Source organism: Silurus aristotelis, assembly GCF_946808225.1.
Source record: "Silurus aristotelis genome assembly, chromosome: 16".
In the NCBI taxonomy this organism is placed as follows: Eukaryota; Metazoa; Chordata; class Actinopteri; order Siluriformes; family Siluridae; genus Silurus; species Silurus aristotelis.
Window position 1 is genome coordinate 4,944,237 of NC_139589.1, and position 24,391 is coordinate 4,968,627.

The following is a 24,391-nucleotide window of genomic DNA, read 5'->3' on the forward strand; positions in this document are numbered from 1 at the left end:
AAATGCATATAGGTTTAACAGAAAATAAATTCTTGTAAAATTATCATAGCGACTATACATCCAGGATCTTTTGGTAATAAACTGTAATCCTCTTTTGGATTTATTTATTAAATAAATAACATGAACATATAATACACATATTAACAGTTCACTATTACAAAAAACCAACATGAGTGTTCTACTATACTTTACAGAAATCATGTAACATAAAACTGAGCCGAAACTATTGTATTACTACTAAAATATCAGTTCAAACATTTGAACATTTTAAAAACATCACAGGAGGTGGGCTTCAGTGAGTGAGGCGACCTGGGAAAACATTGTTTAATTTTGCATCATTTATAGCAAATATTGTCACAAAATCACGTTAAATTTGATGCATTATGTTTAATGCAGCAGTAGAAAGAGTACAATGGACCGTTCGCAGCACTATGATCATTAGCTAGTTATATCAAATGGGGTAAATATCAGTCATCAATAAGGCATTTTATTACCTGGAGCCTCACGTAACTCTTGAATTTTACTCAATATTGTTCGCATAAGTACAACTGAGGTGGAACGGTCACTACTCTAGGAGGTAGCTCAGTGATTACGGCATTGGACTCTGAATCAGGTGGTCACAAGTTCAAATCCCAGCCCCACCAAGAGCACGACTGAGCCCAAGAGCAAAGCGCTTAACTGTCAACTGTGTAGTTGTAAATTGTTCTCGACATAGACGTCTGCCAAAATTTAAATCTGAATGTATTCCGGTGGGTAAGTTCAAAATTAGTTTTATTAGTATTTCATCTTTACAGCTTTTTTTGCTGTATAAACAGGAAGAAAAAAATTCTGAACTCAGGTTCGTTATGACACGTAACACTTGATCGAAGCGGGACTGTGTCAGGAAAGCATATTCGGCTAGCCAGATATAATTTAAAAACATCTTCAGGCAACGTTCCTAATGCAACAGGATCATGGGGGAGGTTAGAAATCAAGTAAAACATTTCAACATCGTTTTGCGGAAATAGGTATTTTTACATTTAAGTAGCAGGATGGGAGTTTTTTTTTTTTCTTTAAAATCTGCATTTTTCTGAAGTTTTGTGGTTTTCCCAGGCTGCCGCACACATTTCAAAAAACACTTGGAACAACCGATCCTCATATAATGACCCTCTATACGTTTCAAATACTACTTTTAAAAATCCTGCTGGTACAATCTTCAGCCTTCAGCTGGTACAATATAATACAAAAGGTGTCAATATAACAAAGTACTAACAATATTTGTATATATTAGTTATACGCACTGTATGAACATTACTTTCACCACATACACCCTGATCAGGCTTAACATTATGACCACCTGCCTAATATTGTGTTGGTCCATCTTCTGCTGCCAAAACAGTCCAGACCTGTCGAGCATCAACAGCATTACCCTCTTCAGCAGTCTGAGCTACAGGACTTCGTCTGTTGGATCGGACCACACGGACCAGCCTTTGCTCCCTAGGTGCATCAATGGGCCTTGTCCACCCGTGACCTTGTCGCCTGTTCAACACTGTTGGACCACTTTTGATAGACACTGATTAATGCAGACCAGGAAAACCCCACGAGAGCTGTAGTTTTGGAGATGTTCTGACCCAGTCGTCTAGCCGCCACAATTTGTCAAACCATTTTTCCACTTGCTGCATAATAAACTCCACCCACTAACAGGTGGCATGCTGAAGAGATAATCACTGGTCATATTGTTATGCCTGATCGGTGTACACTGTGTTCAGCTGTAACTTCAACACAACAAAGTGAACCCAATAACAGATTAAGCGAAATGTAACAGATGAGACTCTTTGACCCAAGAGCTCAGCTCAGCTTCATTACAAGTCAAATAAATAAGCGGAGGGCCATAGGAGTGTCTTTAAGCGGTGTGTCCAGGATTGAGCATTGGCTGTATTTATATTCATCTGAGCTGTACATTAGTGTTAGTCATTATTGTGGTGAAAACGCAGCTGGAGTGCTGGGGGGGAATGTTCAAGCTCAGTGATGTAAACAATTAAACAAGCTTCTACCAGTAATACAGATGGCTACACACACATACACAGCACTGCTCTGATCTGGCTTGTCTGTGCACATAGACACACACACACACACACACACACACAGCACCAATGTAGTTCAAGAGGAAAATGTCCAAGCGCGTTGGCTTTCACTTAACGTGAACTCAAAGACGCATCCAAGGCCCGTGCCTTTGCCTTAAGCTCGTGTCTCTCTGGTCGAGCTCAGTGGCGTCACTTGCATTGATCTCTGGAACATCCGGAACATTGAGATCTGGTGCAGCGAGACAGGATGTGTGAGATTAGAAATATTGGCATGCGTGCATGTGAGGATGTGTGTGTGTGTGTGTGTGTGCTTTGTTTACTCACCATTCCCTTCATTTGGTGAAGATTCACTCACTGAACTCATTGCACCGATTATGTCTAGATCACCTGAAAAATAAAAAAACCAAAGCCCGAAGTATAGAAATATGCTTGAACTTAGGCATGTTCTCATAAAACTTAATAAAAGCAGTATTAAGGCTTTCCCAGAGTCAGATTCAGTGCTCAGACTTCCAGATTTTTTTTGACCAATCTTGACGTAGGCATTTAATGCTCTTGACTGCTTGTTGTACTTTTAAAGATTTTATGCCTCGTTTCTTCCATGTTAAAAGGAGTGACTTATGAAATATAGCATGTGTCCACTGCCTTGGTTTAAACATCCCTTTATTCACTTCCGCTGGTTTCCTAGTTGTCATATCACCACCACGAGCTAGATTAGACATCAAATCACTATTCTTCAGAGGTGTAATGGTACACAAAATTCACGCTTCCGGATGTAACTCGGTTTTTAAGATACGGTTCGGTTAAATTTTGGGACGGTTACGATATGTTCCACTTAAATGTTGTACTTATTTCGGCGTACTTTACCAAATATCTTCTTCTTTTATGAAAATGTTTTAAAGCTGGAAATAAAACACAAAAGAATCCATATTGCGAGACGGTTGTAAAAACACAGGAAGTTGCGGCGATTTCACACAGGAAGTTGCGGAGTTTTACAAACGCACTACAAATCGTATTTCCAGTATGGTATGAGTTTCCACAGCGACACTGCGCTAACTCCAGTTTTTTGTTTTTTTATACCCCTGGCATTGTTGTGTATTTTTTCAAGTTTTATAATAATAATAATAATAATAATAATAATAATAATAAAAAAGGGACACTGCTCAAAGTGCGAGGCGGAGAATAAGCAAACGTCAAACATTTGTGAGGGAACTCAAATGTTCCACAAGAAAAAAGGATTGGATTCGGTTCACATGTGCACTGAACCAAAAGCCCGGTGTACCGTTACACCTCTTCTATTCTTACATTTAAAATTAGATCTTCTTTGTAAATATGTATCTTTAAATGTTAAATCGAAGGGTTTTAGGTCCAGGTCTGTTCATTTTATGAGATCAGACGGTTTAAAATATTTACCCAGCCACTAGAGGGCCTCAGAGATTTCAGAGATTCCAGCCTCCCTAAACCGTTCTACCCATGCATGGCCTTTAATTAGAAAAAAACTCACCCTCAGTTCGTTCGGTATCTTCCAGTTGGTCTGAAGGGGCATCTTGTTCCCTTTCATACTTCAGATCTGGTAAACATGTGCAAGATTACATAAACGCATGCACTAAACAACTCTGCATCTGTATAAACATTCACTACAAAAGGGTACCACCCTGTTTACTGACGTATATTATTATACAAGTATCCTGTTTTTACCACAGTAAAAGGGGCGGGGCTTCCTACTCACACCCGACACACTCACCTATTATTTTTATTCCGTTTATAACCAGTATTTAAAAATAAGACAACATAATTGAATGATTTATTGAGGTAAATCACGTACCATGTCTTAAAAACAGAGGGAATACCCTAGAGGAGGGTTCTTAGTTCTCTTACTTGGTGCGCTTGCTGTTGTGCGTATGCGCCTCAGGGCCTCCTCTCTCCTCTTTTGTAGACGCGTCGTGTCCCCCATCATTACCTACACAAGAAATATAAAAGTCAGAACAATATAAGTACTTTGTACGAGGTCTAGTTTTGTAACACGCCAACAGGTGGCAGCACAAGGCTGCACGCACAGTCAGAAGGAGCACCGGATGGCCAGTTAAAACATCTCTGGCATCAGACTTTAGTTTGTACGTCTAGGGTTGAGTCTACCTGTGAAATGTTGTATGTTTCAACACTTCCTCACCCAGAGTACCATTACAGTTTTTCTCAGTTGCTTTGGAACGTTACTCAGCTCAGAAATTTAATTCTAAAAACTACTTGTTCAACCTTCACATCCTGCAGTCACTTATACACATTATAAAAGCAATTTCTTGTTGCTTTGAACTGATTGCGAATGCAATTTCGTTTAATTGATCGTGTACAATTGGCCACCGTTTCCTACATTATCAATCGTTCATGTTATTTTGTTGAAAATACATTACACTGCATTTCACCTGAACAGTCATAACCTCCAAAACATCTCGGCATCATTTCATTGCATAGGTCATTGAATGTAAAAAATTTTCAAACCAGTTGTCCTAATATGCTGATGAATCTGGAATATCACTAATGAAGGCGAGTAAACGGCATCAGATCAACCAATGATAAACTGGTTCCCTGAAATAGGTCAAAGGTGAATCTCGTGGACCTTTAATTGGCGACAGAGCGAAAGTGTGAATCCTGTCCGGTCTCATGCAATCAGTATATTACACATAGTGTAAAATTTGTGCTGTTGACATCTAATGCATGTCACACAGAAAAACACAAATACTTACTTTTGATAGATGAACTAATGATTTTGAGAAAGGTACAGGCTTTTGCAAGAAATCCAATGTATTGTACTGTTTGTACAAATTGTTTTGAGTAATGCACTGACTGGTTTGCAAAAATTGCGACAAAGCAACTGAGCAAAACTATAATTCAGGAACTGACTGCAACTTGTCATCTGGGACAGGAACATCTGGATTTGTAAAAGAGTGTGGATGGCATACCTGGACTCTGACCTGCTCTGGAGGCCACAATCCTCCCCAGATGAACTGCAGATAACTAAACAACACAATAAAGCTGAGGAACGTGAAGTTACTGGCAACTCCGATGACTGCTGATGTTAGAGGGAAATTATGCAAGAGGTATCTGTGGAATGACAGCACAAAGGAAAAGGCTAAGATAAAAACTTTAATGCGGTAATAATTGGTCAGACTAATAATATGCTATAATATAAAGCCAAAAGTATTGAGTCACCTGACTTTCCCAGCCATATGTGGTTCTTTCCCAAAGTGTTATCGGGAAGTTTGAGGCACACAATTTTATAGGATGTCTTTGGATGCAGGAGCATGAAATTTTCCCTTCACTTGAACTAGGAGAACCAAACCTGTTCCAGCATGACAATGCACAAAACAAACTCCATGAAGATCTCCCGCTTTAGATCTTTGATCTAATCTCTATTGAACAACTTTGGGATGAACTGGAACGCTGACTGCACCCGAGGCCTCCTCACCTCACCTACCTGATTTTACTAAACACTCTTGTGTCTGAATGAGCGAAAATCTTCACAAGCACACGCCAAAATCTAGTGGAACATCTACCAAGATGAGTGGAGGCAATTATAAGAGCAAATTGGAAATAACTGTAGAATGCGATGCTCAAAAAGGACATATGATACTTATGACTAGGTGACCCAATACTTTTGGCAATATAGTGTATTGTTTAATACATATGATTTTGTTTGTTTATTAAAAACATTTTTATTCAGTTTACATATGAAACAGTACAGAAAGCGATTAAAGAGTACATGATGAGAGGGAGGTGAAGAGTACAGGGTGATATGGAAACAGACGATTCGCTGTGGTGACCCCAAACTGGAGTAGAACAGAAGAAAAAGAAGAAGAAGGGTAATGAAATGAGTGTAAAAGCTGAACATGGTTCACACCTGATCCCAGTGAAGTAGGCGTGGATCCGAAGCTGGGCAGAGTAAATCTGAACACGCCGAGACTGGATCTCTATCACAGCCCCGATAGTGGGATGATACTGCAAAGTAAAAGAGAATATCAAAGTAACTGAGAACATCTATGAAATCTAAGATTATTGGAGCCTACAGATGGTAAGATTCACTGATTCGCATCGGTGCATCGGCATAAAAGTTAACGATGTGACGCATCTGTCTAAAAAAGTGTGGATCGGATACAAGCTCGTATTTGTATCACGATGCATCGTTTTTAACATATTTGCATCGGTAAAATTTTGTATTTATTCATATATATTTATTCGATTATTACATTATAATTAGATTAGATTAAACTTTGTCATTGTGCAAGGTCCATGTACAGAGCCAATGGAATGCAATCTAATCAGAATTGCATAAGTGACCTATTTACAATAAATCCCAGTAAAATAATTATTAGTAGATGCGCTATACTTTTATTATTTTGAAAGAGACCAATGATTTGTGACCAATATTGGATATGTAGATTGATTTCTCTTCGCTAAACGGTTTCTCCAGCGCGTTCCCTCAGCACCGCCGCCGCTACGTGAATACGACGTAATCACAATGCTACGGAGACCGAGGCATGTCCTGACAGTCACATAGAATACAGATTAACATGGCAGAGGTAGAGCTGCATCTTCCTGGAGACAGACAAGGAAAAGAACATCTGGCTTTATTTCATCTTTTTTCTTTTTGTTACGCTACAAAGGCGTTTGTGTGAAAGGGCGGTGCTTTAGAAGTCAGAAGGCACTTAAGTAAATTGAGCATCTTATTTTCTCCATTGAATCGCATTTCGTTGAATCGAATAGAAATCTGATCGCAGTGCGTCGTAACGGGGGGAATCGTATCGCATTGCGTCTTCGCAGCTTTAATGCATCGAATTGTTGTCTATGCATCGAGATGAATAAAAAAAATAAACCATGAGGCTTATTAGACTTTAAATACTCTCAAAAAATGTCAAACAGCTTTGACACATTCCACTCAAATTTTCTAAAATCACACGTGTCCGTATTTTATTTTTTTTTTTTTCGTACTCACCGAGTCTGACCTGTAGTCTGAGAAAAGCTCCACCTCTATAAGCTGCTTCTGCTCTGACAAACCAGTGAGCAACACCGGGGAGAACACCAAAGTGCTGAGGGTCTGCAGGAGACTGGAGCGATAATGCAGCATGGCCTGATGGGAAAACACACAGTTGCATGTATAACTCTGATTCCAGGTTTAAAATATCAGCAATGTCAGAACTATACAAGGCAAGAAACATGTATTTAAGCGAACAATCACATGCTTCATATAACTGTGAATGAACTGGGACAGCTGCAGAAGAAGTTCTGGAGTCTGGAATAAAGGATTTTGCGTATTGACCGACTCGACTGTATTAAGGTGCGACGATTTGGTTTAGGCTAGAAGCCATTTTTATTGTGTACTAAATTTGAATTTTATTTATGCTGAAAAAAATTTACTTTTTCATGTCACCTGAAAAATATCTAGGGAGGTTTTGCCTCACTTTTGTCAAATGTTTATTTTATTCGATTTGTTCATATGTATTCGACATATTATAAATACATCATATTTTTCCAAGAAGTGCTTTAATTAGCCCACAGTGCTGCACAATAAGATCCTGCTATATTAGAGGTTACCATTTACTGCATTGGGGCTAAAAAAAATCAGTAGATATGCTGCAATGGTGATATTCCACATACTACATATACATTTATGGCATTTGGCGGACGTGCTTATCTAGAGGTACTTACAATAAACAGCGGTTGAGGGTAAGGGCCTTGCTCAAGGGCCCAGCAGTGGCAGCTTGGCTTGGTGGTGCTGGAATTTAAACTAAAAACCTTCTGGTCCAAAGTCTAAAGCCTTAACCAGTAAACTACTCCTTCCCCTACTAGAATTTTGAAGTACAGGGCGCCCTCTAGTGGGATTTTTTTATTTTGTTTAGTAGTTTGATTAGAAATCGGTTCTTTTCATTGACCCAAATACGACACAGCATCTAAACAACTGGACCACAAACTTATCAACAGCTGTCATCATCCACAGAGGACCGTAAAGGACCGAACTGTAATTCTTACTCACAGAGCGGGCCACGGTGGAAACGGTTTTTCCGTCTTTGGTGTAACAGGACATCTTGATCATGAACATGCCGAGCTGCTCGTTAACAGGCGATTCAGGCATCTCCAGCGCGAGCGAGATTTGATAAGGCTGACCGTACATCAGCACCTACGGCACAGACAGAATTTATTGCTATTAAACCGTCTTGTCTTTCAAAAGGATTTTTTTTGACAGATGTGTGGCCTTAAAAAAAGCCTTTATTTGTCACTTATACATGACAGCAGTGAAATTATTATCTCAGCATATCCCAGCTTGTTCAGAAGCTGAGGAGTCAGAGTACAGGGTCAGCCATGATACAGCGCCCCCTGGAGCATATTAAGGGCGTTGCTCAAGGGGCCCAAGAGTGGCAGCTTGGTGATACCGGGTCTTGAACCCCCTTAACCACTGTAAAGCTTTACAGTTTGTTTGTAGAAGGAATAAGTGATCAATGCGAGGATCTTACCTGCTCTTTTCCATTTTTTAGGAGAGAGACGTTAGCCATTGGGAAGGAACAAAGAACAGACTCGAAAGAATCACAATCGCTTCTGAAACAAAAGATTCAAATATATAATTATACATTTTACATATAATTAATTATTATTTCATTTTTAACATGGCACCTCAAACCACTCAATCTGTCAGTGAGTAAAACTACTAAAAACCTATACCCTTAAAGTAAATAGCACTTTATTATTGGTTGCATATCCCCTGCTTTAAATTAATGCATCAACCCAGTGGTTCATGTACATCACTAAACTGTTACATCCTATTTTTGGTGAAGCCCAGGCTTATACAGTAGCATCTTTCAGGTGATTTAATATATCTCTGAAGAGGTTTCACTCTTCTGGGAATTTAATGCTCAATTAAAGAATAATGGTTCGAATGTTCGAATATTTCTGATCACATGATAAATGGATGGTTTCAAACAAAAGGTGCACGATATATAACCTATACTAACATTACAATCCAAAACTGTGAAAAAAACTCCTCGTGCTAATTCACCTATTCATCTAGAAACAACATGGCTAACAGAAACAAAACAGCTTGTACCTGTACCGGTAGTTTACAGGTGTAGAGAAGCTGACACTGGGCATGTAGGAGTAGTAGAAGCTGCCATACAAGAAGACCGACACCCAAAGCAGCAGCACCACCACGCAGAGGAAAATAGCAGCCCGCAGCAGCGTCCGGCGAGCTCTCAGCAGAGTCACAGCTGCCACGTCCTGGAGCCAGACCAGAACCGGACCCATCACCGAATCCATCCGATTCAGTTCTCCGTCTGACTAATCAGTTCGAGACTAAATGCCTTAAACTCTGCATACAAACTCAAGACACGTGCAGAACCTTTTTTTTTTGTTATTTCTGACTGGTTCTCTTCATTGTGCTGTCTGAGAATCAGAGGTTTGAACTTCCAAACGCAGGGTCTAATCCGGTACTCATTTTGAGCATATGATGGCTGACTGGTGTCTTCTTATCCGATTGCTGTCGTCACCAAGAACAAGAGAAATAAACATTAAATATTGTAAATTATAGTAAAACCAAAAAAAAATCAGACACAAAGTATGCTCCTGAAGGCTTCTAGGTCTTTACAGAAACAACAACTACTTCTACATCAAACTCTAAACCTTCAGCATTTGCTCGTTAGAATGTATGAAAATCGTGTTTAGAGAGAATTGATTTAATTTATCTTCAGCAAGCGCTTTATTCATGGTCATGAGTCATGGTGGATCTGGGGATTATGCAGGAAATACTGGGCATGAGGCAGGAACACATCCAGACTGGAATGCCAGTCGATGCACAACCAAATACACACCTTTACGCCTAAGGGGACTTCAAGTGTAAACAATCCACCCACTGGGATAAGTGGGAGGAAACCAGAGAAGCCAGAAGAAACACAGATGGGCACAAAACTTAACACTGACAATAGTCCAAGATCGAACCCAGGACCCTGTGAATGTGAGGCTGCTGCCACTAAACATTTTCTAAAAAAAATTTTTTAAAAGAACTGTGACCTTTCTTTTCATACCAATTCAGGTCTTCATTTCTAATTTCATATAAAAAAATATTTTTCAATAAATCTATTTTTAAGCTACAAAAAATTTAATTAAATATGTGTATATAAGAAACAATGAAATAAAGTAGAAAAGCATGCACATAGAGCATATGTAAAATATCTGCATATCTATTTGTCATCTAACTTTATCTAAGATTTATTTATCTTTATTTTACTATTTTTTTTATCTAAGTTTATCTGAGCGAAAATAAATCAATTGGAATAAGCCAAATAAAAAAAAAAAGCTTTGCAAAAATAAAGACCAGATTCATGTTTCTCATTAGAGGTCACTTACTGATATTACAAGCGTAATGGCTGTGTTCCTTTTAGCTTTAATACGCTGTATTAAGGATTGACTTTATTGTACTATAAATGGGAATATCTTCATTAATGAATGATTTGTTGAAGTTTTCATTCGTACTATAAGTTTATCTGAAATAGAGAGTAAAACTTTAAAAGTTAAACTGCATCAGTTAAGCAGATTAAAAAGTCATGTTTTTCGATTCATTTATTTATTTAGAAATATTATGGCATCATACATAAGAGGAACATCATATAATTAATATAATATACAGCAACATATATTTAGAATTTTGGCACTTCGTAGGAAAACGTTTGGCCGTCCTGCCCTGAAGTGTGTGTACAGTACTGTGTTAAAGTTTTAAGTAGTTGTAAAGCTGTTTTTATTAAAAATAATAATAATAATTTTTTTCAAGCAATGAACAAAATGGAAATCAAATTTCGGAAAATGTATGCAGTGGATAAAAGACACATCACTCTTACTTCCTTTCAACATCGGACATCACCCATCAGCAAAGAAATGGAGGAAACCAGTGGGACCCAGGAAAAGCCCTCTTCTGTGTGGAGAATTCTGGTCAAATGTGGTTTTCATGGACAAATTGCAATCAAAAAGCCAAACCTCCATGAAGACATGAAAACAAGGCTAAGCGATTCAACTATGCATGAAAACATAAGAACTGGATGCAGAAAATGGCACTGATGAGCCGCAGGCAACAGTGAAGCATGGTGGCGGTTTTTAAGTTTTAAAGCTGCAGTACGAGATTCGGTCAGGATTGATGGTGTTCTCAATGCTGAGCAACACAGGCAGATCCTTTATCCATCATGCATAGAGAAAAACAAGTTTTGGAAGTCATCGTTTTGGCCCATCGAGTCCGTCAGGGATTATCTGAAGATACAGAAGGATTTGAGGAAGCCTACATGTGGTTTGTTGTCCAAGATGTTTTGAAGCAACCTACCTGTCCAGTTCTTCCAGAAACCATGCTCCTAGAAGAACTGATGTTGTTTTGCATGTGCATTGAATAATGATTTGATTCGGATCGACGGTTTAATTTACTTTCTTATTGTTCATTGCTAAAAAAAAAAAAAAACTCCTGAAAGGTGTGTCCCCATAAACTGATCAATTCACACTGACAGCTTGAACACTGTCACATGGGCGGGTACACAATGTCCTCCTGACCAGCAATAATAAATACTAAGAGTTCACATCCTATATATAAATTAATAAATAAAGACTATACACTTTCAAACAATTATTATTCATTAATTGCAGTAATCGAACAGCACTTCAGGACATTAGAGATCATCATCATCAACATCTCATCAGTGTGATTGGGCTTCTGGGTATCTAACATTTCTTAAATACTACTTCATTAAACATTTATTCATCATTTGAATGACTAATAACGAAAACGTAGGACTGCAGAGTGAGAAATATTCGCATACTCACCATTTAATGGAGACAAATCCCCCCATACCGGAAGCGAAAGTAACAATGCTAGCACTAAATAGTTGCTAGCACTGCGGCGAGACTTCAAATACGGAAAGCGTGGAGGGACAAAAACTAAAATACACGCAAACGTACTGCCTTAGCTGTCATGGCTACCATGCAGATATAAAAGCAGTTATGAAGAACGTAATATACACCGACCAGGCATAACATTATTGCATTATAATGCTGTGAATAACACTGATTTTTTTTCCATCCACCATCACCTTAATGAACACTACACTACACCGCTAAGACACGGTTATAAACAGTGTATAACGTATGTACAGTTGTACATAAAATACATGTCTTTTTACATATTTATCTGCACTTATTTTGCACAATTGCTACTATTTGTACTTTTGGTTGATGCTAAAATGCATTTCGTCGCTGTGTATCTCTTCATCATGGTACCTGTTTGGTAGGTGGGATATATAAGGTAGCAAGTGAACATTTTGTCCTCAAAATTGATGTGTTAGAAGCAGGAAAAATGGTGAGGTGTAAAGATTTGAGTGAGTTTGACACAAGGGCTATATTGTGATGTCTAGACGACTGGATCGGAACATCTCCAAAACTGCAGCTCTTGTGTGATGTTCCTGGTCTGCAGTGGTCAGTATCTATCAAAAGTGCTCCAAGGAAGGAACAGTGGTGAACCGGCGACAGTGTCACGGGCGGCCAAAGCTCATTGATGCATGTGGGGAGCGAAGCAAAAGGGAGACCATCACAATATTAAGCAGGTGGTCATAATGTTAAGCCTGATCGGTAAACCTTAAAGTGATGTCTGATGGTTGTACATGGAGAAAATAACAAGCAAGGAAATGAGAAAAGGAATTATGAAAGACATAATTAACTAACCTAAGACTGAGTAAATAGTTTGTAGGTCAGTTTGTACCTTTTCCCAGTGAGGAGAGACGTTTTCTACTTGTCACAGTAAAGTTATTTTTTCTTCACGTATCCCGGCGATTGTACAAAGCTGTAGTCAGAGATGATACAGCACCCCTGAAGCACAGAGATTTCAGGGCCTTGTTTAAGGGCCCTAAAGTTGCATCTTGGCAATACTGGGGCTTGAACCCCCCAATCTTTCAATCAGTAATTCAGAGCATTAACTACTAGGGTACTAATCTACTAATTTGCATGTATAATCTCTTTTTGTTTAGCATAAACAAAGCGTATACCAGACACACACACACCCCCAAGCAAAAATATGCTTATTTTTTAAAAGTTTTTTTATTTTCTAATGCTATCTATCTATCTATCTATCTATCTATCTATCTATCTATCTATCTATCTATCTATCTATCTATCTATCTATCTATCCGTCTATCCGTCTGTCCGTCTGTCTGTCTGTCTGTCTGTCTGTCTGTCTGTCTGTCTGTCAGTCTGTCTGTCTGACTTTTTATATTTTCATTAGCATTTTTCAGATAAATATTATGTTATTCTCAGTTGATTTAAAGCGTTTCTTGATTCATACTTAATATTTGCAAGCCAGTAAGTGCATTTCTCAAAACAATTTGTACAAACACCACAATACATTGGATTTCTTGCAAAAGCCTGAACATTTCTCAAAATCCTTATTTCTTCTCTCAAAAGTAAGTATTTCTGTCAATGAACATCTCATTCCCATCAGAATGTAAAGTCTCTTTGTCATAGTTCACAAACAAAATCATCAAAATGCAACTGAGAAAAACTGTAAAACCTGAGGTATATGGATTTTGTGTACTGTTACACTCATATACATATATGTGTGTGTGTGTGTGTGTGTGTGTGTGTGTGTGTGTGTGTGTGTGTGTGTGTGTGTGTGTGTGTGTGTGTGTGTGTGTGTAATCTTCGGTCTTGCCATTTAATTACAGAAAGTCAGAAATTTCCTGAAGCATATGGCAAATATTCGAGGATATGTATTATTCCAAAACTTTGTTGTGCATTATGCGTTAGTTACTTTTCATATATATTATAGTATACCATGCAAAATATCATGCAAAATATCATGCAACCTATGATATGCCTGTTAGCTCGGAGGCATTTCCACATACACAGTCTCAGCATACAGAAGTGTTCATAAATGTAACATGAGCTGGAATGGATGATGGGGGGAGGAGAATAGGCAGAGATGTTAATGTGGCCATATGGAGATGGAGTGAGCGGTAATATCTAAGTGGGAGAGACCACTGAAGCAAAATGGAGCCACACATTTACACAAAGAGGCTGAGACTGCAGCAGTTCCCATGGTAACGAGAGCCTCGAGAAGCAGGATTTACTGATGCACAAAAAATAGACACACCAAACCCAAACAGCTTTTAAAGCACTTTGGTTTAATGCCAAAAAGCAAGTGCTTATCAATTATACCGTTTGCCTTCGTGCTGGGTATATTCATTCAAGCACACATCACCTCCCCCTCATCCTACCTAATTGGAGCAGAAATGGTACAGACCAACCTGCAGAATAGTAAAGCCCCCCAGGCCCTTTCTGGCTTGTTCCACTCACTGCAGAGGGGCGTTTTTTTTTTTATGCATCCATCAAAAGCCTGATGCTCAGTGTAGCAGAATTGCAGTGCACTGGACTGGACAGAACAGGGAAGCATCCACACTGTCAGTGAGGGTGGGGTCCGGCTACACTGAAAGGCAAAACACACACGGTGAAAAAAGGAATAAGGAGAGAAGAGGAGGGCGAGCACCAGAAGAGGAACACAACAAGGGTAGGATTTTGGAGGAAAAATGAGGAGATTGTGGAAAAATTCCGAAAAAATCTCGAATGGTCTATTTTCTCCTCTATCTCCTCCTTCTTCCATCCCTATTTTCTTCTTCAATCTGAAAATGCTCTCTATTTTTCTTGTAAATGCTTTGAACTCATCAATGCTTTTTTCATATATGATGATTATCGAGATTTCGTTCAGTTGTCGAATTCGATTTGGAATCAGTTGATTAGTTACGAGTGGCCATGGACACGTTCGGCCCAGTTCATCCACTGCAGCCAATTCATGATATCTTAACTAGAAAACAAATGAAAATATGCAGCAGAAACATAATGATGTAACTGTTTATCGTGTATGAAAGGGAAAAGCCAGCAGCATTGTGCATTCTGATGGTGGGTAATACAACTCACTTAGGATCTAGTCTTCTTGATTTGCTTGCTGAACAAAGCAGTTTATATTAATTGAGCTATAAATATAAATCTCAGATCCTGTCCTAGGTATAAATTGTGAAACAGTACAGTAGGAATGGATCTAAACGGACTAAAGGAATACAGTGTTTTTATAGTATTGCGCAATTGGTTGTGTTCAGATTGTCACTTATCAAGGTGAGGTTAAGGTTTTCCATGCGAGGCTGGATTTAGAAAGGAAGTAGTAAATGAAGGGTAGTGGGGATGAGTCTCTTGAGGGAAGGGCAAGTCAAGAGATCCAACTAAGTGGTGGAAGAGAGGCTGGCCTTCTTTTCGCATCTAAACCTGAGAGATTTCTGTAAACATTACCATTGAGTATAATAATTAACGAAGCTAAATTGATTCACTGAGGTATTTATTGATGTCCCTTTGGCAATTAAGGAAGTACAATTCATACAAATTCATGTACATTCGTAACATTATTCAAATGTAACTTGTGTACAATAATAGTCTTATACTAGTGCTGCTTTTTTGTTTTTTTTTGCCATTGCATGGATTTCTGTGCATGGCAGGATGAAAGGTGACACCCCTGTGAACAGCACCATGAGTGTCGGTCAGGCAAGGAAGCTGGTGGAACAGCTGAAGATTGAAGCTAGTTTCTGTCGGATCAAGGTGAGACACGAGGGATTGTTGTTGTTGTTTTTTTTTTTTTAAAAAACCTTTTCTCCACCCGTGGACTCGCAGACTAATTAGAATTACACATATCACAAATCTGGAATCGGGTTAATACGAATGGCCTAATTTTTCCATCCCCTAATGAATACACTGGTCACACAGTCGTTTAAAGAAAGAACCCAAAATTTAAGTATGCACGAATCTACACACTCACAATACATGCTTGGAGTGTAATGCTCATCTCTTTCGATAGTTTTGGAATCGGAAGCAATAACTCTAATTGATACCTCCTGGGTTCCTCAATCCTACCTCATTCAGCAAGGGGCCAAGAAATCCACCATGTTTACGGATTTCTAATTAATTCAGTGCAGGAATACGAATCATCAAGAGAGGAGATACAAGAGCAAGAGCATTTAGAGCAAGGATACGCAGGTGTTTCCTGTGATGAAGTTTTTTGGGGGTTTGTTTGCTGAAGCATGTAGCAAAGTCAATGGCAGCAACACAAAAATAAGATTCGTAGACAGTGAGGTCAACACACACACACACACACACACACACACACACACACACACACACACACACACACACACACACAAAACCACATTCATCTGTAAACATATGAAGCATCAACTCCACCACTATCACTTAGAGTCAGAATGAATACAGAACACTAAATAAATCATTAAATAATATTGAATCTTATTACTATAATCTTATACTTATAATCTAAAACACCAACATGTTCATTCACATCTTTACCTCGCTTTCCTCACTTAGAGGAGCTAGGAAGTGAAAAGAGGAAGCAGGGAAATGAAAAAAGAATGCTCAGTTGGAATAAAATAGAAATGACAAGCATCCTTGGATTATATTTGATGCGTGAGGCGTGTGAGCATCGGCCACCAGCAGTGTTCGTATGATCACGTGATGCACACATAGCAAATTAAAGGCAATATCCGCTAGTCTCAGTTTAAAACATCAGTGTACATCCAGTGTCCATCTGTGAATGTAAACATTTACACCATGTTTGTTTCTGGGTTGCCAAATATAAATGTTAAACATACAAGATTCTGGTGGGGTTTTTTGAGATAAGATAAAATAAGATAAGGTATAACATTATTCGTCCTACAGTGGGGAAATTTCTGTTTTACAGCAGCAAAGAATATGAAATGTGCAAATATATAAAAAGCAGAAACATAATACAGTATATACAACACAATGTATAAATACAAAATAAGAAAAAAAAATTTAGTAGTATTGTAATAGTAGTATTGCACGGTTTTAAATTATTGTTATTGCACATTCATTGCATAAAACCTGCTATTATTGTTTATTATTGCACAGTTGAACACAATAACGGTGTATATTTTGGTGACTGGTTAACTGGTAAAATTGTAAAGTCTAACTTTTGGCGTCATCGTGATCGTCGTCATGATCCGCATCTCAAATCTACTCGTTTGTTCTAGAGTCGTATACAAGGCTGATTTTTTTTTTTTTTTTTACAGATATCGAAGGCTTTTTGAGGTTTATTTTTATCCCAGTCATATAAAAAAAATTTTACTTTTAATGTAAGTACCAAAAGTTGTGTGATTGGTATCTGTCACTTCCAAAAGTCTTTGGTAGTAATTTGGATCATGAAGGTTTCATAAAAGGTTTAATATATAGTGGAAGATAAAACTTTTAATAAGGACCTTTAATGTTATTGGAAAAAAGTATTGTTGATTATTACTGGGATTTTCTATATTTATTTATATAAAGGACCCATTCTTTTTATATCTTTCAATTGCCATTGTCAAGCTTTCGAATGTCAATTTTAAATAATTCATTTTGTGCACAATTTAGAACCAAGGAAGCAAGCATCAGAGATCAAACGTTTCTCATTCAAATCGAATGTATTTGGGCTAAAATGTGCAATTGTACTAAATATATTGTATATATTGCATTTTTGATCCAACAATTCCTGTTTTCATTTCAAATGTTCTTCTGACTTGTCCTACTTATGCAGTCACTTTGATGATCTCCTGAAATACTTCAATATCTCAAGTATTTCAACTCACCTCTGTTTCCTCTCTTGGGAAAAAGCTCAGCCTACTAACGTTCCTATGTTTCTCTTGCACAGAAGGTTTCAATTAAAACAAATGTCTAAATCTGAGACTCTTAATCTATCTAAAGAACCTCAGAGGAACCCCACATCCAAAGTGTATTCATCATACTAAAGTGGTGTTTCAGGACCCTCCCAACATCTGTTTTTATTTTCCCACAATACACTACAGTAAGAATGAGCAAACATTGAATGTGAAGACTGGGTTGGACACCACTGTCCTAGATATTAAGAAACTGGCCTTAATCAAACATTATTTGATGTCCTTGCTCTTGCTTCATCAGGTATCGAAGGCAGCCGCAGACTTGATGGCTTACTGCGATGCCCATGCCTGTGAGGACCCCCTTATCACCCCGGTGCCCACCTCAGAGAACCCCTTCAGGGAGAAAAAGTTCTTCTGCGCTCTCCTCTGAGCATTAAATCGACAAGAATTGAATTAGCCTCGTTTAGATGATTGATTTGTGTATGCTCGTCTCACACACACACACACACACACACACACACACACACACACACACACACATACATACATACACAACACCAAATAATGTGAGTATTACATTTCTGAAGCTGGAATATGATTATTCGAATATAGTCAAGGTTTAACATCCATAAGTTGTGAGGACATTTTGTGCTACGCTGTTTCTTCGTGATCTTTGAGAGACGTTACGTCTCCATTTTATTAGGCAGGTGTACATTAGGTAGAAAGCAATGACGCAAACGTAACTATACTACATGGTGTAAATGGTGAACACACACATACTACACGCACATATGCAAGCACATAATTTTTCTAACCAATGAAAATGAAAATTTCTGTGGTTGGATGTTTTTATTATTATGGTTATTTTAATTACACAATCAAGTAACATGCTTTTTTTCTCTCCCACGCTCTATAAAATTTATAAATTCCTTATGTTTTTATTCTTGTTTTTAAGTATCTCTGTATGCGTGTAGATTTCAGTCAAGGGAACGAAAGGTGGGTTTTTTGGGGGAATTGGCCAAACCGAGACACATTCATCTATATAATATTTACACTTAAAAATCATCTGCAACACATGCCAACGGTTTTTCTGAAATGGAAATAGCCAACAGCCGTCTCACATGCAGGATAAGAGATGACTGTTAGCTAATAAAAAGATCATTGTTTATGATACCAAACATTGTAAATTCTCCCCTAAAAAAAACCCTTGTGATCAATTTAGGGTTTCAGAAATACTGCAGACAAATTTAAATGAAAAATAAAAGATATCACCAAGAAATCTTGTAGTGCTTCTTCAAGATGATTACCAACTCATACAACTAAGAATGTGTTATTCTTTATATGACATAAACCAGTTACATTCATCACAATAAAAAAAATATGTTTTCTTCATTAGTTTGTATATGAGACTATTATAAGGCAAATGTAGTGAATAAGTAAAAAAAAATTATACAACATTGAATATAATTGAAAATAAAAATTAAATAAAAAGAAAGTAAAATTACATTCAAGTCAAGAAGCTTTTAAAGAAGCATGTCTGGCTAGTGAGTGAAGAGACCATTAAGATTTTGTCATATAAGATTTTTTTTTTCTTGCTCAAATGTAATTATGTAGGTACAAAGTATTCAATTTATATAATACAGCTATAACTAAGTCAAACTATCACAAGTATAGTAACAAAGTACTCTAACAGAAATAACTTTCACCTGCATCATCACATCAATTAGTATCTGTCTTATAACACATATACCATGTGCTGTAATTACTACACTGTTTACCAGATTTGAAGGTGTATAAATACCATCAAATAACAGATTAAAGTCTGAATTTGTGTTCAGGATACTGTGGTAGACATACACTATATTGATAAAAAAGTACTGGGACACCTGACTTTTCCAGCCATATGTGGTTCTTCAACAAACCTTTTCTACAATATTGGAGGCACACAATTGCATCGGATGTCTAGGATGCAGTAGAATTGCATTTTCCCTTCAACTAAACTAGAAGACCCAAACATCTACGTGAGCTCCATGAACGTACATGGGTTGGAGTGGAAGATCTCCTGATATAGAGCTCTGACCTCAAACCTACTGAACATCTTTGGGATGAATTGGAATGCTGAATGCACCCCAGGCCTCCTCATCTCACCTACAACTTAATAAGCACACATCTAAACAAGCACACTCTGAAAACTGGTGGAACATCTTCCCAGAAGAGTGGACTTAACAATAAATAAATGTTACATGGGATTTTCAAAAGGTGCAGATATGAATCGTTCCTTCCATATTGAGTATATGTGTATCTCTATCTATCCTTCCATCATAAATAAATAGATATTTAAAAGTACGTAAGAGTAACTCAGGTTTGATGATGAAAAATAATATGTAAATCCATGCCATAATATGTTGCAGAAGTAACAGAGGAAGTCGGATGAAAGTACAGTTTATTCAAAACTAAAATGCATGACGCACAAAAAATGTATTTCATCTGTTTTCACTTTCACAGTAAATAGTTGCCAGTGTTGCAATGTTTTTTTTTCGATTACTTTTTAGAAGTAGAGTATTTGCTAAGCGAAAAACCTTAATCATGTCGTACACAGAGCAATCGGTAATTTCGATACATTCTGTATGAATGAATAAAAGCACTTGGACATAAAAACATCACAGCCGTTCATCTGAATAATGTTTATTTTAATCATCCTCTTAAAACATCCTTCAGGTTAATGACGGATAAAAAAAATTTTCCCAATTAAAACTCGTTTTAAAATGAAAAGGAGACTCCAACATCCTGAAGGTACGAGGTCGTAAAAACATGTCGCCCGTTTCCTAAAGAAAAACCATCCGGGTGGTGCAGCTTTAACTTGCAATTATATGATCTGCAACAGGAGCCCCGGGTTCAGAACAGCTACATGCATGGCGTGAATAGCATTGAATAAACAGGTTCTGTCTTTTTAAACAAGCAGTTAGTATAAAAACAATAAAATGTTGCTGGAAAAAAGAATTCTGTGAAGATCAAGTACATAAAAACAGACAAGGCAATATAATCATCATGTGTGTGTGTGACTCGGTTACTCAGGTTGTAGTGCCAAAGCTGTGCTGACTACGAATACATCTTTCCGGAAAGGGGAAAAAAGAAAAAAAAGAAAAAGAAAAAGAAAACCAACAAAAAAAACAACAAAACCTAATCACAGGAAGGAGTCACACCATTCCCGAAGGCAGCCATAACAATCGCCTTGCTGTTTCGAGTTCGCCCCACAGGTATCCTTTAACCATTCCCGAAACAGCTCTTCATCCTTTTTCAGCACCAGGAACTGTCCAAGAACAACATACGCCTGGGAGAAGAACAGAAAGTAAAAGCATCATTAGCTTTATTCTACTCGCAAACTCTCTAATACATGCATTACCTTACATTACAAACATTACCACAAACTATAAACGCAGCTTTGATAGAACTTCTGAGAACCTGTTTTGTTTCCTTTAATTACAGGAGGACATCTTGTGTAAATGCGCATGTATCAACTTCTGGTTTGGCTTATGCTTGAAAGTGAACACATTGGGGCTCTTTCTGGAGCCACATGGTGCTTCATTACATCTGTATCCCACCATAAAAATCTCCAAACTGACAGAAGCTGTTGCTCAATTTTCTACAACAGCAGCTCTGGCAGGAAAACGTTCAAATATCTGACTGTTTTAATAGTAACAACAACGAGGACTTAAAAATGGAGGGGGTGGGGGTGGTATATCGGTAGGAGAATGCTAAAGGAAGGTCGAAGAGGAGGTTTATGGACGTGATGAGGGAACCTATGCAGGTAATTTAGTTGAAAGCAGCAGATGTAGAGGACAGTGATAAGAAGACGGATGATCCGCCCCGGTGGCCGGCAGCCAAAAGTTGATGTATAGTCTGTGCGCACCTACTGTAGCTACAGAACGATCCCAAACACGTTTCCTCTATGATTAAAATGACAAGTTTGCTCACCTTATCGAAGCCTTTTTCCTCCAGCCTCCTTCCGAGCACTTCTCCGATTCCAGCAAGTGCCATCACCGGCTTCTCACCCATTGGCTCGGCCACAAACTCCTTGTGTTTCTGTGATGTTGACGACATTGCTGGTGTAGGTGTGTTTCCCCTTCCTTAAGATCGCACTGAGAGGACAGAAAAAAAAAACTAAAAATAAATAAGTGTATTGCACATTTGCTTCCTGTTCAAAATTAGTGACAAGAAGTACTAAATATTCAAGTCAACATTGTCCTATCCTAAAAGTTACCACAGCACAGAACCTAACCCCAAACTTTAATGAAATGCCAGACAAGAGAAGATTCCAGGCATGTTTTGGGTAAATGTGCATAAGAGCAAAATGTACTGCTTGACTTACAAAATAACAAACTAATTGCCACTTTCTAACTTTATGACCGCTTTATCTCTGGTTTTGGACAAAGTCTATTATTAAAGGCGCATACTAATTAAACTGAATCGAATCAAATTTCTTAGTCCTAGTATTTACATACGTCCCCCTCTATGTTTGAGTTTGACACCGCTGAGTGATAACACGACCTGCATGTGTACTTAAAGTCATGCCCCAGTTAGATTTGTGTCGTTCTGCGTTACGTGATACTTTTTGTTAACTCCTGTCTTCTTGTATAGCACCTCAGTGGCGAGTTACTGATCAGAAGATCAGAGGTTCAAGCCCCAGTATTGACAATTTGCCACTCTTGGGCCCTTGAGCAAGGCCCTTAACCTTCTGTGATTCTGAGTGCTGTATCATGGATGACTCTGCACTCTGACCCCATGGAAAGGAAAATTAATTGCTTTGCTTTAGTGTATATATGACAAGTAAAAGCCTCTTCTACCTTGGTCCTGTTTTGTTTCACTGTGTAGACTATTGTACATAGATGGAATAACAATAAAAGCCTACTTCACCTGACTTTAGGTGTGTGTGTGTGTGTGTGTGTGTGTGTGTGTGTGTGTGTGTGTGTGTGAGAGAGAGGGGGGGGGGAGGGAGAGAGAAATCAGAGAAGAATCGAATCGAATCATGAGTCGATTCCCAGAGATAACCCAAAAGAATCATCTCCGAGAGCCGAACGACACAGTCCTAATACTTTCACCTCAAAGGGAGTATAAGATCACTTATCTTCTTATTGATTATACATAAACACCCCTTTAATTTATAAAGTAAAATAGAATGAAGATATAAAAACAGTACAGTAATATTTTAGGTCCAAATTTTTTACTTTAATGAGTTTCAGATATTATAAAAATGCTTTCAATAAATCAGAACACCCCCGCGTTTCTACACGTTGTTTAGTCCAACGTTTTAGATGACGTAATCTCAAGCTCTTAATCTCAAGAATATTCATGAAAAAGCCAGATTTGTAAATAAAAGCTAGAAAATGTGTCTGTTTATATATTTGGTGTCATTTGTCATTCATTTCACACTTACAAATCATCACCAGGGAAAGCGAAAGCTCTCACGAGGAATGTGAAAGCGAACCTGAGAGCCAATGATCAATATGAGCCAGACAACAGTTTGAAATATGAAGAGGTAAAATATACAAAAATAACCAGACGCGGAATATAAAATAAATAACATTAATAATAATTAGGATGTTTACATTACAGACAAATTCCATACAGCTAGCGCACACATCATGCTAACTAACTAGCGCGCTTGCAGATTAATACCCCAGCTGTCATTTATTCTCCTATATACTATTTATATATTTCATATCATTATTTATTAAAAAAATATAGGAAATACCAATCAAGTAAAAAGTCCAAGCTCCTGTAGTCCCCAGTCACTGCAGTACTCCGTGCTGCAGCTAGCTAGCGTTTAAAACTCAACTTCCTGATCCCGCCTTTCAAATCTATTTCCGCTTCCTGTCCTGAATTGTAAGCGTTTCTTAAAACGAGTTGACTTCCCCTGGTGTTTAGAGGCAGAATTGCAACTCAATACAATAAATAAATAAATAAATAAATAAATCTCAATGTGCAGCTTGTAAAACAGTACGAATTTTTTTGTCCTCTAAAAATAACTCTACATACAGCCATTGTGTCGAAATAGCTGGCAACAAAAGTGAGTACAACCTAAGTGAACACATCAAAACTGTCCATAGGGTAAATATCTTGTGTGAGCACCATTGTTATGCAGCTCTGCCTTAATCCTCCTGGGACTGGAATTCACCAGAGCTGCACAGGTTGTTACTGGGATCCTCTTCCACTCCTCCATAATGAGATCACAGAGATGCTGGATGTTAGACAAATGCCCGCTTTTCCACCTTGCGCTCGAGAATGCCCTGTATGTGCTCAACCCACATAGCAATTTTTCTCTGGCCTAGCTCCGGCCCACACAACCAGCTTTTGCTTGGCCCACATACCGCAATGAATTACGGTCCTAGTGTGGAGCAGGTCTGGATTCCAGTCAAGGGCCACACATGGGCCATAACTGGCCCAAGTCCCAGCCAAGTTAAATACCCATAACTGTTCCTAAATGACATCTGGCCCATGTCTTGTGAGCCGCCTTAAAATCGGTACCACCTCTGCCATACCGGGCCATGTTTGGCCCACGTGCTGTATGCCAGTGCCGGGTGAATGCCAGCTGTGCCAGATGGA

At 38.2% G+C, this 24,391-nt stretch overlaps 3 protein-coding genes across 4 annotated transcripts; 1 reads left to right on the forward strand and 2 right to left on the reverse strand.

The window, feature by feature from the left end:
- Positions 1-89: 89 nt before the first annotated feature.
- bscl2 (BSCL2 lipid droplet biogenesis associated, seipin) lies at positions 90-11,981 on the reverse strand. Of its 2 annotated transcripts, none has more exons than XM_083564635.1 (11): positions 11,898-11,981; positions 9,151-9,579; positions 8,564-8,645; positions 8,086-8,229; positions 7,048-7,182; positions 5,956-6,053; positions 5,030-5,159; positions 3,939-4,020; positions 3,565-3,630; positions 2,388-2,450; positions 90-2,292 (listed from the first exon to the last, which is right to left on the reverse strand). In XM_083564635.1, exons 2-11 carry the CDS (start codon positions 9,357-9,359, stop codon positions 2,186-2,188), a joined length of 1,116 nt encoding a protein of 371 aa, XP_083420761.1. In that variant the 5' UTR covers positions 9,360-9,579; positions 11,898-11,981; the 3' UTR covers positions 90-2,185. The 2 variants fall into 2 exon arrangements, with proteins under 2 accessions (XP_083420761.1, XP_083420760.1); XM_083564634.1 differs by having other exon boundaries at positions 5,018-5,159.
- Positions 11,982-14,469: 2,488 nt separating this feature from the next.
- gng3 (guanine nucleotide binding protein (G protein), gamma 3) lies at positions 14,470-20,788 on the forward strand. Its single transcript, XM_083563829.1, has 3 exons — positions 14,470-14,628; positions 15,605-15,704; positions 18,090-20,788. The coding sequence occupies exons 2-3, from the start codon at positions 15,606-15,608 to the stop codon at positions 18,216-18,218; spliced, it is 228 nt and encodes a 75-aa protein (XP_083419955.1). The 5' UTR covers positions 14,470-14,628; position 15,605; the 3' UTR covers positions 18,219-20,788.
- On the reverse strand, positions 20,458-23,656 carry banf1 (barrier to autointegration nuclear assembly factor 1). The gene is made up of 3 exons (XM_083563828.1): positions 23,541-23,656; positions 21,764-21,927; positions 20,458-21,119 (listed from the first exon to the last, which is right to left on the reverse strand). The coding sequence occupies exons 2-3, from the start codon at positions 21,887-21,889 to the stop codon at positions 20,973-20,975; spliced, it is 273 nt and encodes a 90-aa protein (XP_083419954.1). The 5' UTR covers positions 21,890-21,927; positions 23,541-23,656; the 3' UTR covers positions 20,458-20,972.
- Between the last annotated feature and the right edge of the window lie 735 nt (positions 23,657-24,391).